Source organism: Silene latifolia, chromosome X, assembly GCF_048544455.1.
Source record: "Silene latifolia isolate original U9 population chromosome X, ASM4854445v1, whole genome shotgun sequence".
NCBI classification, from domain to species: domain Eukaryota; kingdom Viridiplantae; phylum Streptophyta; class Magnoliopsida; order Caryophyllales; family Caryophyllaceae; genus Silene; species Silene latifolia.
The window spans coordinates 175,822,812-175,837,623 of record NC_133537.1 but is presented as its reverse complement, the minus strand read 5'-3'; the positions used below and the strand labels follow the sequence as shown (position 1 = coordinate 175,837,623).

At 43.8% G+C, this 14,812-nt stretch overlaps 1 protein-coding gene across 1 annotated transcript; it reads right to left on the bottom strand.

Moving 5' to 3' along the window:
* Positions 1-304: 304 nt before the first annotated feature.
* LOC141618765 (uncharacterized) lies at positions 305-3,345 on the bottom strand. The gene is made up of 5 exons (XM_074435847.1): positions 3,015-3,345; positions 2,354-2,453; positions 1,480-1,855; positions 1,024-1,149; positions 305-910 (listed from the first exon to the last, which is right to left on the bottom strand). Exons 1-5 carry the CDS (start codon positions 3,343-3,345, stop codon positions 305-307), a joined length of 1,539 nt encoding a protein of 512 aa, XP_074291948.1.
* Between the last annotated feature and the right edge of the window lie 11,467 nt (positions 3,346-14,812).

The window sequence follows — 14,812 nt, the reverse complement described above, 5'->3', positions numbered from 1 at the left end:
TTTTGAAGAAATTAAAATGTTCACTCTATTTACATCAGTGAGTGTTTATAAATAAAGTTTCTAATGTTAAGACGAAAGAGTATTAAAAATGAGAGGACCTCTGTATTTATTAGTTCTAAAATATATGTAGGATAGTTTTTCAGAGTCAGAGAATGTCTAAGGCCAAATAGATGTAGGAAAATGCATGCAGGAAATTTTAGATCAGTCAAATTTTTAGAGCTAGAGAATATTTAAGGGAAAATCTAGAACCTGGCGGAGTTGTATCTGGTAGACTAAGTACCCGGTTGTTGACCGTGTTGGTCACTCAGATGAAATACTTTTTCAAGTGGATGATGTTCCAGGATCTGGGGACCATTTGCCCTTCCATAGTCATGAGTCGGTATGCTCCATTTCCAACTATACTTTCCACTTGGTATGGTCCTTCCCAATTGTAGGCGAATTTTCCTGCTCGCTGGTTCTTGGTATTCTGGAAGACTTTTCTCGCGACCAGGTCTCCTACCTGCAGGGTTCTTACCTTTACATTCTTGTTATAGCTCCTGGGCACTGTTTGCCGGTATGAGGCCATCCTAATCTGGGCGCTGGTTCTGAGCTCGTTTATTGTGTCTAGACTTCTTGCCATTTCCACTTGGTTTCGGTCTTCTGTTATGTATTCGTACCTGTGGGTTGGGATCCTGACTTCGGATGGAATGACTGCTTCAGCTCCAAACACCAGGCTGAAAGGTGTTTGTCCTGTTGCGACCTTAGGTGTGGTTCTGTCAGCCCATAGGACCAGAGGCAGCTCCTCTGCCCATTTGCCTCTCATTTCCTCCAGCTTCTTTTTCAGGTTCTCCACAATGATTTTGTTACTATATTCTGCCTGCCCATTGGCTTGGGGTTCCTGGGGGTAGACTTTTGTAGCGAGACATTCCACCTGGCACAAAATGCTTCTGTTTTGTTCCCAATAAACTGGAACCCATTATCACATACTATGTCAGATGGAATGCCGAATCTACAAAAACTATTGCGCTTAAGGAAAGATATCACCTGGGCCTCTTTGGCCTCGGAGGATGATTCTGCTTCTATCCATTTTGAGAAATAATCTGTCATGGCGAGCATATAAGTCTTATTTCCTGGTGCTCTAGGTAATGGACCTACGACATCTATTCCCCACTTCATGAAGGGCCAGCGCGAAATGACTGGATGCAGAGGTTCTGCTGGCTGGTGGCTGACATGTGCGTGCCTTTGACAGGCGTCACACCTTTTTGCGAATTCTACAGCATCTTTGCGTATTGTGGGTCAGAAGTATCCCTGCCTCAGTGATTTATTCGGCAGGCTCTTGCACCCTGCATGAATTCCACATTCTCCACTGTCGAGAGCATGCAGAACAGCCTAAGATTCCTCCCGATTCAGGCATCTGAGGTAGGGTCCAGCAAGTGACTTCCTGAATAAGACACCATCGATTAGTATGAATCTGGTTGCTTTCATTTTGAAGCTCCTTACCTCCTTTTTATCTGCTGCTAGGATATCATTCTCCAGCCAGTCTTGGTATGGTTTCCTCCAATTCGGAGTTTCTTCTTCACTGCTGGTGGTGCACATTACTCCTGCTTCCTGTTCAGGTTTCAATATTGCTGGCTCCAGCAGGTGAATAATTGGTATTGTGGAGATGGCTCCTGCTTTAAAGGTTGCCCCCAGGGTGGCTAGGGCGTCTACTTCTGCATTTTGATCTTTGGGAATTTGCTTGATGTTGAATGTAGTAAACCTGAGGGTAAACTCTTTTGCTACGTTTAGATACGCCATCATCCTGGAGTCCCCAGCTTCATAGGAGTCATTTACATGGTTAACTATAAGTTTAGAATCACAGCAAACCTTGAGGTGCCTGATTTTCAGGTCCAGAGCCAGCTTTAGTCCCAGGATCAAGGCCTCGTATTCTGCTTCGTTGTTTGTGGCCTTGAATTCACATCATACCGCCTAGGCTATGAGGTCTCCCTGAGGTGATCTGAGGACCAATCCTACTCCTACTCCTTCTCCTTTTGCGTTGGAGGCTCCGTCTACATGCAGCTCCCACACCTGTTCTCTTTTATCTTCTTCCATATTCAGGATGCCCTGTTCTGCCTGGGTCTGGAGAGCTGGGCAGAATTCAGATACAAAATCTGCCAGAGCCTAAGACTTTATTACTGTACGAAGTTCAAATTTTAAATCGTAACCGCTCAGGTGCACGGACCATTTAGCCATCCTTCCTGACAATTCTGGTTTTCTCATGACAGTCTTAAGAGGGTAATTAGTTATCACGGAAATGGTATGAGACTCAAAATAAGGACGTAATTTATAGGATGCCGTAACGAGTGCAAGGACAAGTTTTTCAAGCGATGTGTACCTGGTCTCTGCAGGAAGCAGAGACTTACTGACGTAGTATACTGGATGTTGTGACCCCTTTTGCTCTCGTACTAGCACTGCACTTACAGCTGCTTCTGTGACTGACAGTTACAGGAATAATGGTTCTCCTACCTCTGGCTTTGATAGGAGTGGCGGGGTGCTGATATAATGTTTTAGCTCCTGGAATGCTTTCTCATGCTCCTTTGTCCACTCAAATTTTTGGTTTTTTCTGAGTATGTCGTAAAAAAACCTGCTTCTGTCCGAGGATCTGGATATGAACCTGTTTAGGGCTGCCACTCTTCCAGTCAGGCGCTGCACGTCTTTTGGTTTCTGCGGTGACTCCAGCTGCAGAATTGCTCTGATCTGTTCGGTGCTGGCCTCTATCCCACTATGGATCACCATGTACCCCAGAAATTTTCAACTGGAGACCCCGAAGGTACACTTTGTCGGATTCAGCTTCATCTGGTATTTTCTTAAGGTGCTGAAAGTATCTGTCATGTACTGGTGGTGTTGCGAAACCTGCTTTGATTTTACGACCATATCGTCTATGTATACTTCCATAGTTTGGCCAATTTGCTCTTTAAACATCATGTTCACCAACCTCTGATAGGTGGATCCTGCATTTTTAAGTCCAAAAGGCATGACGTTATTAGAATAGATACCTCGCTTGGACCCGAATGTCGTCTTTTCCTGGTCGCTGGGGTGCATCTTTATCTGGTTGTAGCCGCTCCAGGCATCCAGGAACGTTAGCATCTCGTATCTTGCAGTAGCATCCACCATGGCATCTATGTGTGGTAGTGGGAATGGATCTTTTGGGCAAGCTTTATTTAAATCTTTAAAATCGACGCAGACCCTCCACTTGCCATTTTTATTTGGGACCAGCACCACGTTGGACAACCATTCTGGATATTTTACCTCTCGAATTTTTCCTGCAGCAAGCAGGTTATCTACTTCTTGGTTTATGACTTGGTTCCATTCAAAAGAAAGCTTCATTCTTTTCTGCTGCACAGGTTTATAGCTTGGATCCACACTTAGCTTGTGGGTTATCACACTTGGGTCTATCCCTATTATATCATTATGTGACCAAGTAAAACAGGCCAAGTTAATTCTGAACAACCGAACGAGTTCTTCGCGAACGTTACATGTACATTCTAATCCAATTAGCACTGTTCATTCTGGGTGGAGTGCGTCCAGGGTGACTTCGTCTAGTTCTGCCTGGTGGGGCTCAATATATTCGTCCTGGATGCGTTGGCTCTGTAATGGATATGCAGGTGGGTTGGTTGTTGACTTCATAGCCACTTTATAGCTATCCTTGGCCTCCTCCTGGTCTTCACGTATCTCTTGCACACCCCAAGGTGTTGGGAACTTCAGACACTGGTGGTATGTTGAAGGTATTGCCTTTATCTCGTGGATCCAGGGCCTGCCAAGGATCACATTGTAAGTAGAGGGTCCATCAATAACCAAATACCTTACCTGCTTGTTAACGCCTCCTGCATAGGTTGGAAGGACAATCTCTCATACAGAATGCTTTGTCTCGCCACTGAAACCAACCAAGGGGATAGCCTTCTTTGCTTGGTATTTTTCGCTGAATCCCATGCCCTTGAGTGTCTCTAGCATGATTAGGTTGAAGGAGCTTCCGGTATCTACATGAATCTTCTTCACCTCATAATTCCCTATGGGGAGCGTGATGATTAAGTCTACTCTGGAGCTGACTGTGCATCTGTTTCGTAAAAGGTGACTGACGGCAGGTCCTGCCGACTGATTCTACAAGAGTACTCTGGTTTGTCTCCCTTTACTTCAGCAGCATGCCTCTTTGCTGCTGAATACGTCAGTCTGCATAACTCTGAGCCACCTGTAATGATATTCACAATTCTAGTACACAGAGGAGGAGGAGATGGCAGAACCTGTTCCGTGGAGTTTACTCTGATGGTGCCTCTGGGTAGGAGGTGATCCAGATTTCCTCGATCGTAGTGGTATTTGACTTCCTTCCTCAAAGAGTGGCATTCGTCTGTGTTGTGACTTATATTTACGCACATTTAGTCCCTTAACTAGCCTAGTTCCTATGTTTTTTTAGTGTGTATTAGGGTTGTTTCTTGTCTTTAGCTTCCTATTATGCATATTATATAAGGTTTGGTGTCCGTTGTAGAAGAGGAGTGCTAATCTTACCCAAACAGAGTGAAATAATGGAGCTAAATTGATAACATCCAACGACCAAGCATCGAAGAGGAGACCAAGAATAAAGGCCGTAGTTCAATAAATCAAGTTTTAGGGTAATGAAGGACAACCTCGACAACCTAAGAATCAATCCCCACAAGTTGTTGAGCAAGGATGACGAGAAGGAAGCCATTACAAGAGAAAATTGCTTGGAACCAAACCAAGAGTTGCTTGTTTGGCTCTAAAACTATGATAGATTAAACAGCGTCGAAAAATCAAGTGGTCTAGGCTTTTTAATCACTCTAATAGGAGTCCGGATGAGGAAATGACGTCCGTTTTACAATCCGAGCTCAAATAGACAAGCTGACCTATGATCCGAGCGTCCTGAGCTTAGGACGGGCATCCCAGACTCAGGACGGGCGCCACCAAGCAAGGACAAGCGGATTGTTAGGTAGCCAAGAATAAGAGAAGAACCATGTCCCAGGATCCGAGCGTCCCGAGCTCAAGCCGCGCGTCCCAGACCCAGGATCCGAGCGTCCCGATGCCAGCCCGAGCGGATCGTCTTATAGGACCAACGTGCTTCAGGCTAGGATGCGCGGATTTCCTTGGTAGTTGCTACATGATCCACGCAAGTCCCTCGGGACTTTCAAAGCTCTATTCAACACTTAAAAATGTTATTTACTAATCTACCCTTGCTTAACCTAATGATGTACCACTATATATACTCCATTGTATTACCTAGCTAATTACCAAGTTTTCTTAGATTAAATCAAGCCCTCTTAGTGGAGGGAAAGCTTTCATTAGGAAGTAGATTAGAATAGATTAATCTCAATCATTCCACAAAATTAAACATTAATCTTTCCTTAATTATTGTTCAAGTTTATTATTGGGTAATTGAAGATTATTGGGTTATTATTGGAGAATTGACAACTCTTCATCAATCAATCAAGTTTTCTTCTATTAATCTTTTCTTTCCAATTGTTCATCTTAATTTTGGTATAATCTCTTTACTCTTTACTCTTTATTATTTATTTCCTCACTCTTTAATCATGTTTATACTTGTTGTAATGATTGACACCATTGATAACATGTCTTCCATGATAATAAGTGAGTAGTTACTTAACTAGGATTAGTGGGGGATTAGGGGAGTTAATCATGGGATAAATTTATGCTTAATGAGTTCATATGAATGCTTGCTTATTGGTTTTCAACTTATGCACATATCATGTTTGATGAAATGCTAGACTATGAAACCTTGCATTTTTTACCCATCTCTTATCTATTCAACAAGGCTTGTAAGATATAAACAACCTCAAGCCTTGTTTGACCTTGCATAGAGGTGAATAGGGAAAACCGAAGTCGACTGGTAGGTGTTGTAAAGTCTTAACCGACTCGGCTCCGAGACATAAGTTTCCCTAGGAATTGGTTCATCATACATGTAGTTTAATAGGAAGAATTAAGTCGACTTGTAGGTGTTGTAAAGTCACAAATGACTCGGCTCCGGGACCCAAATATTCTCATGAATTATATGACATGAACTAACTTAATTCCAACAATAATAAATTGCTTGCATCTATATAACTCATCTATGCTATCTTACCATGATTCTCCTATGATCCCATGATATCCTATTATCCTTTATTACTTGTTTACATCTTTATTTACTTTATTGCTTGTTTTATTCCATTGCTTTCTTTAGTTTAGAATCATCAACCCATTTCAATTGTGACAACCCTTAGCGCAATTACGATTAGATTGAACAATACAAATACCCCCGTCCTTTGGGTTTGATCCCGACTTGCTTGCTATGCTAGTAGTTAGGTATAAATGAGTGCGAGCGGACAACGACACGCTCAATCAGTCTGTGTCGTGGGTGTTGATGTCATGGAACTAATACTTTTTGCCGGTATCTTTTCCACTGATGGGGTATCTCTCTATCTGAGGTTTTGGCCATCTGACTCTGCGTCCCAGCTCCTTTAGGGCTTTGAACAAACCTGCAAGATTGGTGGTGAAACCTTACTCACTTACTATTGGAAACTGGTATACGTTGTCCTTTCCTCCTGAGCTTCCTGAAACTTTGTTCACACTTCTGGTGTAGGGTTTAGGTCTTTCGCTCTTTTTCTCTATCGGGGCCTTTCTAGATACAGAGTCTGAATCATAATTGGATCTTCTAGGTCCCGAGTCCTCCTCCAGTCTCATAACAGCAATTGCCTTTGTTTGTACTTCCTCAAAGGTAGTGCACGGGTGTTTGGTCAGGTCCTTGTATAGATCTGAATCCTGGTGCAGCCCCTGGTGGAAGGCTTGTATAGCGGTTGCTATATCGAACCTTAGAATTTCCACCTTCTCCTTGTTAAACCTGTTCAGATAATCACGAGTAGATTCTCAAACCCTTGCACTATCCGATAGAGGTCACCGGTATGCTTCTCTGGCTTTCTGCTGCTGGTGAACTACTGGTTGAATGGATTGACCAAGTCGGCGAAGCTGGTTGTGCTTTTATTGGGCAGGCTGATGAACCACTGCAAGGCTGCTCCAGATAGGGTTGATCCAAATCCTTTACACATGCAAACTTTCTTTAAGGACCCTATCGCAGTTATCACCATCATCGTTTGCTTGTAGTGGTTGATGTGATCGAGTAGGTCCGTGGTTCCATCATAGAGCGTCATGGCTGGAGGCACGCATCCTTTAGGAACCTCGAGGAGGGCTATATCATCCACGATATGAGAGTCTGCATAACTGTCTCGTGCTACTTTCTCTAGTGGGCGTGCTACACCTGGTATCTTGTACATCAGGTCTCTCAGCTCCTGGTACTGTTGCTCCAGCGAACTACTTTCTCCTGTAAGTGGGTTAGAAACAGATAGGAAGGGACCAATATGAGTACCTCTCAACCAAGGTCTTCCAGAAAATTGGCAGATGCTGGATGGCTAGTTATTGGTGTCACACTGACAATAGATCCGGGCTGCCATCCTGGTGTCTGCTGCAGTCCTCCGATCCCTGCTCCACTGACGAACTGGCTACCTGATGGAATTGCTGCATTGATGATAGTTCCTGATTGATATCCTAATGTCTGGTGTACGGCAGTACCTGCAAAGGATAAAAAGTCAGATCCTGGCGAGGTGCCAAACGTAGGATTACCTGGTGTCTGCTGTAGACTGGGTAGATTGTCAAATGACAAGTATCCCAATCCCTTGGGCTCGATGGGTTCTCTGGGTGCTACTCCTGTAAGATCTAGCCTGGTGATCAATTCTGATGGGATTGGTCGACTCGATCCTCCACCGTTGGCTGGATTCAGAGCCTCAGGAATCAATGTTAGCATAGGCTGGACTGTTGTCACGATCTGAGCGATCAGGTTCTGGTTGTCCTTTCTCAGATCCTGAACGGCCTGACACATAGTATACATCCCCTGAATCATCACCTGCATCGGGTCAAGTACTGGAGGTCCTCTACTTCTGAGAACTCCTGAAGCTGATCCCTCCTGGGTTGGGGCTCCGGACATAATTTCACCTCTACTCGGGCAGCTCTCCCTGCTGGATTTGGGTTGACTGGGTGCGCCTGCTGCCTTGGGTACTTGCGGCGGTTTAAGAGGCAGAGGCATGGTTCTGGGTGACATGTTGATGGGGACCATCTGGCTGGATGCTGGAGGCGCGCTCACTGATCTTGCAGATGCAGGAGAAGGTCTTACTCCATAGGGCAGGGCTAAAATGCTCTTGCTGCTGGACGGATTCTGGCTAGTTCCGGACATGGTGACGGCTAGTTCGGTCTCGCGAAACTTTGGCTATAGAAAATGATCACTATGCCCCACGGTGGGCGCCAAACTGTTGATACAGTCATTATGCACCAAAAATAAATACCTAAGTATAACTAACAGAAGCTAGCGATAAGTAGGGTCGATCTCCACAGGGAGGCTAAGTATCTATCTGTAAGTCCGTCTATCTAGTCACAATTGGGGGTTTTGAATTTGTTTTCTAAACTACTAAGGATATAAGGTAAGAGAAATAAAGGCAAGAGCGATAAAAGCAAGAAAAGCTAAAATGTGATAAGATAAAGAGATATATGTCAGGATTTCGGTTCACCACGGCAGTTTACTAACTCGGTAATAAATAGTCTAGACAATCTACTGTGAGAAGGGCAAGGGAAAGGTCCTTCAAGTCCGCTATCCACCCTAGACTACGACTAACTTAACTTCCGCCCTCATTAGGTAGTGTACTGTTCATAGCAGGTCTATTCTCTCCAATCTTCTGATCCAGGAGCGAATTTTAACCAGATTAAAGCTATTTAGAAGCGTGCACTCAAATAAACATATTACAATTATATTGCTATGGGGACAGGTTCTCACAAGTAAATCGTCTAGCCTATTTACAACATCGTTACTTTACTACCATGGCTCCCCTAATCCTAACATATAAGGGTTTAGCTAATCATGCTATCAGATTTAACAATAATAATGAACATACTAAGGCGAGAGAAAATGAATAGATTATAATAGAGATGAAACATAAACAATAACAAAAGCAAGGATAATAAACAAGAGAACGAAGATTAAGAACAAAGAAAGTATTAGATAAAGATTAAGAGGAAGAAAGATTACAATCAAGCGAATCCGGCGTAAAGAACTAAAGTAGCAGCACTAATTAAGAGCAAAACGGTGTTTAAGAGTCTCGAAAGTATGTAAAACGTAATTAAGAGTGTCCAAGAGATTCAGAAGTGTTTATGACCTAATCACGACTTCCTTATATAAGGAGATAAAAATTAACAAAAGTAAACCTAAACACGGACTAAGTAACTCGTGTAATCTAGTGTTTTTGACCTAATCATGTTGATGGGTTCGATCTCCTCAATGATGGGTGTCCTATCCTCTCGTTTGTCAAGTTCTTTGGCTAGGTGAGACGGGTAGTCACTCAAGTCAAATTCCTCATATTCGTTTAGAATGGCATTGCAGTTAAATTTAGACGCGTCGTAAGCAAACTTAGCGTTCATTAAGTCGACCTGAGCGAAAAGCTCGGATAAGACAGACATCTCATGGGCAGTCATAAGCGACACTGTAAGCTCCAGTTTTCTACCTTCCGCGGGAGTGAGGATGACCCTAGTTGACTCATCCTCTATGGTAGCCACAAGTTTGTGATAAAATAGTGGAATAGGGACTTTGACTGGGGCATCAAGAGTCCTAGGAGCTAAGACAGACTCAGACTCAGACTCAGACTCAGACTCCTTTTCATCTTCACTTCCCTCTTTGAATATAGGGCCTTCTCCAGTTATGATCTTGAAAATGCGGCCTTGACGATCGGTCCACTTGACAGTTTTAATCCAGCCTTGTGTAGCTTTCTCTGGGTCAGCATCAGAGATTATGGTAGTAGGATCGAACTGGTTATCTTTGAGAGCGATGTTGATGATGTTCTCATAGTCGAGGTGCTTGATGTTGTCTTCTCCGAAGAGGAGACTCACGGCTTGCCCGTCCAGGCAAGGGGTCGATTGAGATTTGGTTGACGTAGCTTTGGTGTTGTCGGGGATGAAGTAGCAGTCTTGAGAGACTTCTATGCCCGGGTGTCTAACCTTTGCTACGGGGTTGTAGATTGGCTCAGGAAAGTCGTTCTAGAGCTCAGACTCGCCCTCGGGGACGAAGTATCCATTGAGAGTCAAATGGTAGGGTCGGAGGATGACTCCATGCTTTTTGCGCTTCTGTATTAGGAGATTCATTTCCTGGATGTCTTCATCGGTCGGCTCATAGCCTAGCCCGAAGGGAATGTTTGGGACCTTGGCCTGTTTCGTGGGAGGCAAGGTGCTCTTCAGAAGGTTGAGAGGTAGGCCTGAGAAACAATCCTGGCGCATCAAAATACGGTTGACCGTGAGGTTCGAGAACGGGTCACAATCGAAGGGTGCCGATTTATTGGTTAGGGCATTCACAGCTTGGAAATGACCTTAGAGGCCATTCCCTTCTTCATGATAGCCTTAATCCAGGATACGGGAATTGTGATTATTTTCCCATTGAATGGGACCCTGATTTTCTGATGAAGGGTTAAGGTGATAGCCTTGGCGGCGTGAATCCAGAGGCGTCCCAGAAGCATGTTGAAAGAGGCGTCGATATCGACCACCAGAAAACTGGCTTGTCTATCCAGGAGTTCATAGGCACGTACTCCTTGATTGGTTGGGACCAAGTCAGCTTCCTTAATACCCAGTTTATAAGCCGTCTTGAGGGGAATGACATTGACCGCGGATCCGTCATCCACTAGGACCATGGGTACGTTCTTTTTCAGGCATTGCACAGTGATGTTCAGGGCCATGTTATGTTTCGCTCCGAATAGAGGGATATCTTCATCAGAGAAGATGATTGGGTTGTTCAGGTCAGGGACATCCTTGGTCATGTATGCTACCACTTCTTCAGGAGAGGAGGTAGAGGGAACTGTCAACTTTCCCAAGGCTTGCAGCAAAGCCTGTCGATGTTCAAAGGATGTAGCAATCAGTTGCCAAATTAAAATTTAGGCCTTCACCTTTTGCAGTTGTTTATGGATCGAGCTTTCCGGAAACCTAGGTTGAAGATCCACATCTAGGACGACTTGGTCATTTGTTGTTGGAATTGTTGTTGAATTGGTCGGATTCTGGTATGGGCGTCCGGATCGGGTAAGATGACCGATCTCTTTTGCCCGTTTGCCTTTTTCCGAAACAATGTAGACATCCTCTGCGTCGTCTCTCCAGATACCGTTGATTTCGGGATCGCGTGGGTACCTTAGAGGGGTGTTCCTCGGCGGATAGTTTTTGTTAGGGAAGTTCTTATGGGGGTACTTTTTGTGGGGTTGATTATTGTGAGGCTGATTATTGTGAGGCTGATTATTGTGGGGTTGATTATTGTGGGGTGCATGCCAGAACTGTCGCAGGAGCAATCCTTTGTGGAATTGGGAGATATGGGTGCTTGGAGGACCCTGCCTTGGGCGTGGTGTTGGTGTTTGTGGGTTGAAAATCAGCCGGGGGTAGGCGTCCTCAAGTCGGGTGATCCTTTCTGAGAGACTAGTTATGGCTTATTCAACCTGCTGGAACATGGTGAGCATGGTTGCGGCGCTGAATACGAACATCCCGTCCGGGGTGTCCTTTTTCAATGCATTCACCTCGTCTTCAATAGGTAGGATGAGGTGTGAGCAATCTAGGGTTGGCTCGTCATCAGAGATGGCATGGATTCCAAAGCGGTTTGTCTTGTTATTTCGCATTGTTGGAGGAGGTAAAGGTAATTCCCCTTTCTCAATCATATCCTGAATGGCGTGTTTCAACTTAAAGCAGGCTTCCATATCATGACCTTTGCCCTCGTGGTATTGGCAGTAGGCATTGGGATTCCATAAACAGGTTTTCTTGGCCTCGTACGGATCCGGATGGGCCCAATCGGCTGTAGTTTCCCTTGGTTCATGAGTCTTTTTAGGGCACTGGCATAGGTTGTTCCCAAGTTTGTGAATACCCTTTGAGGACGTTCAGTTTTCTTTGTGGTGGGTTCGAGGAGGTTGACCTCATAAATTTTGTTTGTCTGCCCGTAGGGACGAGACCCAGTTGATGTAGACCCCTGATAGCCTCTACCAGTGGTTTTAGCAAGAACGCCCTTGCGAAGGTCGTCTTCAATGTGGGTTCCGAGGATTTGCAGATCCTGGAAGGTTTTAATGTTTTGATACCTCAGCATATTCGCATGAAGTGGACGAAGATTGTTAACAAACTTCTCCACCAGAGTCGATTCACTCAGCTTACTGACCAATTGGGTGCTTACCCTCCTCCAACGGGTCAAGAATTATGTGAACCCTTCCTTATCATTCCGAGTCAGGACCTCAAGAGTGCGGGTGTTGGCTTGGATTTTGACGTTGTCGGCGTACTGTTTGACAAATTCGACGGCTATTTCGTCCCAAGTGGTAATGCTCTTGGGGTCAAGGGAATAGTACCATTGGCGTGGAATTGTCTCTAGGGCTGATGGAAAGATCCGGGTGAAAAGTTCCTGTTTGACCCCCTTGATGGACATGTAGTCCTTAAAGGTCCTAATGTGATTGAGCGGGTCCTCCACTTCCTTGAACTTGGGTAGATCAGTCAAGGTAAAGTTGTCGGGCAATTGATCCCTAACGGGTTAGAATCTTCGATTGTTCTCAAAGTGGATGTTGTTACCACGTGTGGACACGGGGGCCCACAGGGTCGCTTGGGAAAACAAGCGTTTGCATTTGTGGAGTCACCACCAATTTATTGTGGAAAATTGGAAAACGTTCGAAAATTTCGCGTCATGCGTCAAGACACAATGTAGTGACATAGACACAAAGAACTCGTTACCCTTAGCATTCTATGTCTAGAATGACTCTCGTGGATGCCAATGAACACAGATGTTCACAGAGATCTGGAGTAAGGAGTGAGGTACGTATTAGGAAGTCGTTTTATTGAACACCTAATCTCGCCCGCCTCGATAGCGGCCTCTACTAATGATTAGGTGATGTGACTCATTGATAGGCACAATACTAGGTCGCTAAATACTAGAATTAATCTACCAAATTAACAATTTATAAGCCAAACTATACGCTAGATTACTCTAATGGATAAAGCAATATAGTGCAAGTAAGGGTCGATCCCAAGAGAAGGACCTTTAAGCTAAATACTTGAATTGTAAACTATTGAATACTAATGACAAGTTTATAAACAAACAATGGTTATCAACAATGACAAACAATCGATAAACATAGATATGGGGGGGTTGAGGTGATTGGTAACATGAAACAAAGTAAAATTTCCATCTTTGTCTAACAAGCAATATAACAAACACTTGGTGAGTAAGAGAATTCAATATTAAAGAGGACTTGGTGCAATCCTTCCTTAGTAACCAACAATAGTAAAGTTTGACTCTTTTATAACTCTCCTCTTATTATCCACCCAATACTTTCAAATCAAGATGTTAACATACACAAATTAAACCATCCATGTATGTCCTTCAAGTTTAATCAACAATTCATTAAACTATGAGTGCAAATCAAACATGAGCATTAAGAGTTGTGCCAAGATAAAAAGCTAGGATCAATTCTCACAAGATTAAACCATACAAATGAGAAAAGACATGAAATTTCCTACTTATTGCATGGACCCTTTAAACCAAATCAACATACAACAAACTTGCTCCAAATAATCCTAGATAGATTAAACCATTTCTCTAGAATTTGCAATAGTTGTGTAAACAAGATGCAAGAATGATCAATTCTAACATTCATCTACTCAACATAAGAATTAAGCATAAGGAAAGATCAATAGATAAATAAGAAGAGATTAAAAGAGTCTTACAATACCAAAGTTGGAGACTTTGGATGAATTACACCAAGCAAGGAAGGATTTAGCCTTCCATAGTCTTCATAAACCCAAAATACAAAGAAAGATTACAACTTGAATGAGAAAATCCTCTAAATTATTACAAGCTTAAAACCCTAAATGATGAGATTAGATGAGATGATATGATGTTGTATGATGTTCTCAGGTCTTCAAACTCTTGGGTATATATAGGGCTTCACGAAAACCTAAAAAGATTTCCACTTCAGAAGCCCAAAAGAAGATTAGAAGGCCCCGTAAAACAGATCTGCGCAGGCTGCGCAACCTACGCAAAAAATACCTTGCCTGCGCAATCGTGCGCAGCTGCGCAGAGCCTTTGCGCAGGCTGCGCCTGGAATCGCAGTCTTGGCCTTCTAATTCCCAAGAATCTTGACCTCTTCACTTGTTCTCATTTCCTCTAATCTTCAATCCTCACTTCTCCCAGCTGGACCTTAGGTATATGCGAACCGCTTGTGCCTTTTCTTGACCTTTGAAAGGTCCTCTTTGACCCTCGGGTCCCGTGCACCGAAATCCATTGTAAAACCGAGGTAAAATACACAAGTTACCACACCATACCCGGTTACCAAGTACTAGGAAAAGCATACTTAACGACCCAAAGTAAAGGACACAAGGGTGATAAATCACCCTCTTAGACCGACACAAAACATTACTATCAAACACCCTCACACTTAGACTTTTGCTAGTCCCGAGCAAAACTCGAAATAGCCAAAATGTAGTCTCCAAGAGAGTGTAGGAGTGAATGATCACTCTTCCCTTACCTCTTCCTTCTTATATCTCCCTCTTACACAACCACCAATTAAGAAGAAAAACTTGACTCAAATTTTGACACAAACTCTTCTCTCACGCGCCCTCCTTATATCTCCCTCAAACAAAGACACGACACACCACCAACCCGACTCATCACATGCTCCCCCCTTCTTATATCTCCAATGGTAGTATTGGTCACTCTTGCCTTATCCCAAGGCAATAGCAAAGTGACCTCTCATCCTCC

Coding starts and splice junctions, on each gene's coding strand:
- LOC141618765 (XM_074435847.1), bottom strand. CDS start 3,345: ATGAAGCTTTCTTTTGAATGGAACCAAGTCATAAACCAAGAAGTAGAT. Junction 1,150..1,479: donor TAGCAGCAGATAAAAAGGAG/GTAAGGAGCTTC, acceptor CCCTTCATGAAG/TGGGGAATAGATGTCGTAGG. Junction 911..1,023: donor CCGAGGCCAAAGAGGCCCAG/GTGATATCTTTC, acceptor ATTTTGTGCCAG/GTGGAATGTCTCGCTACAAA.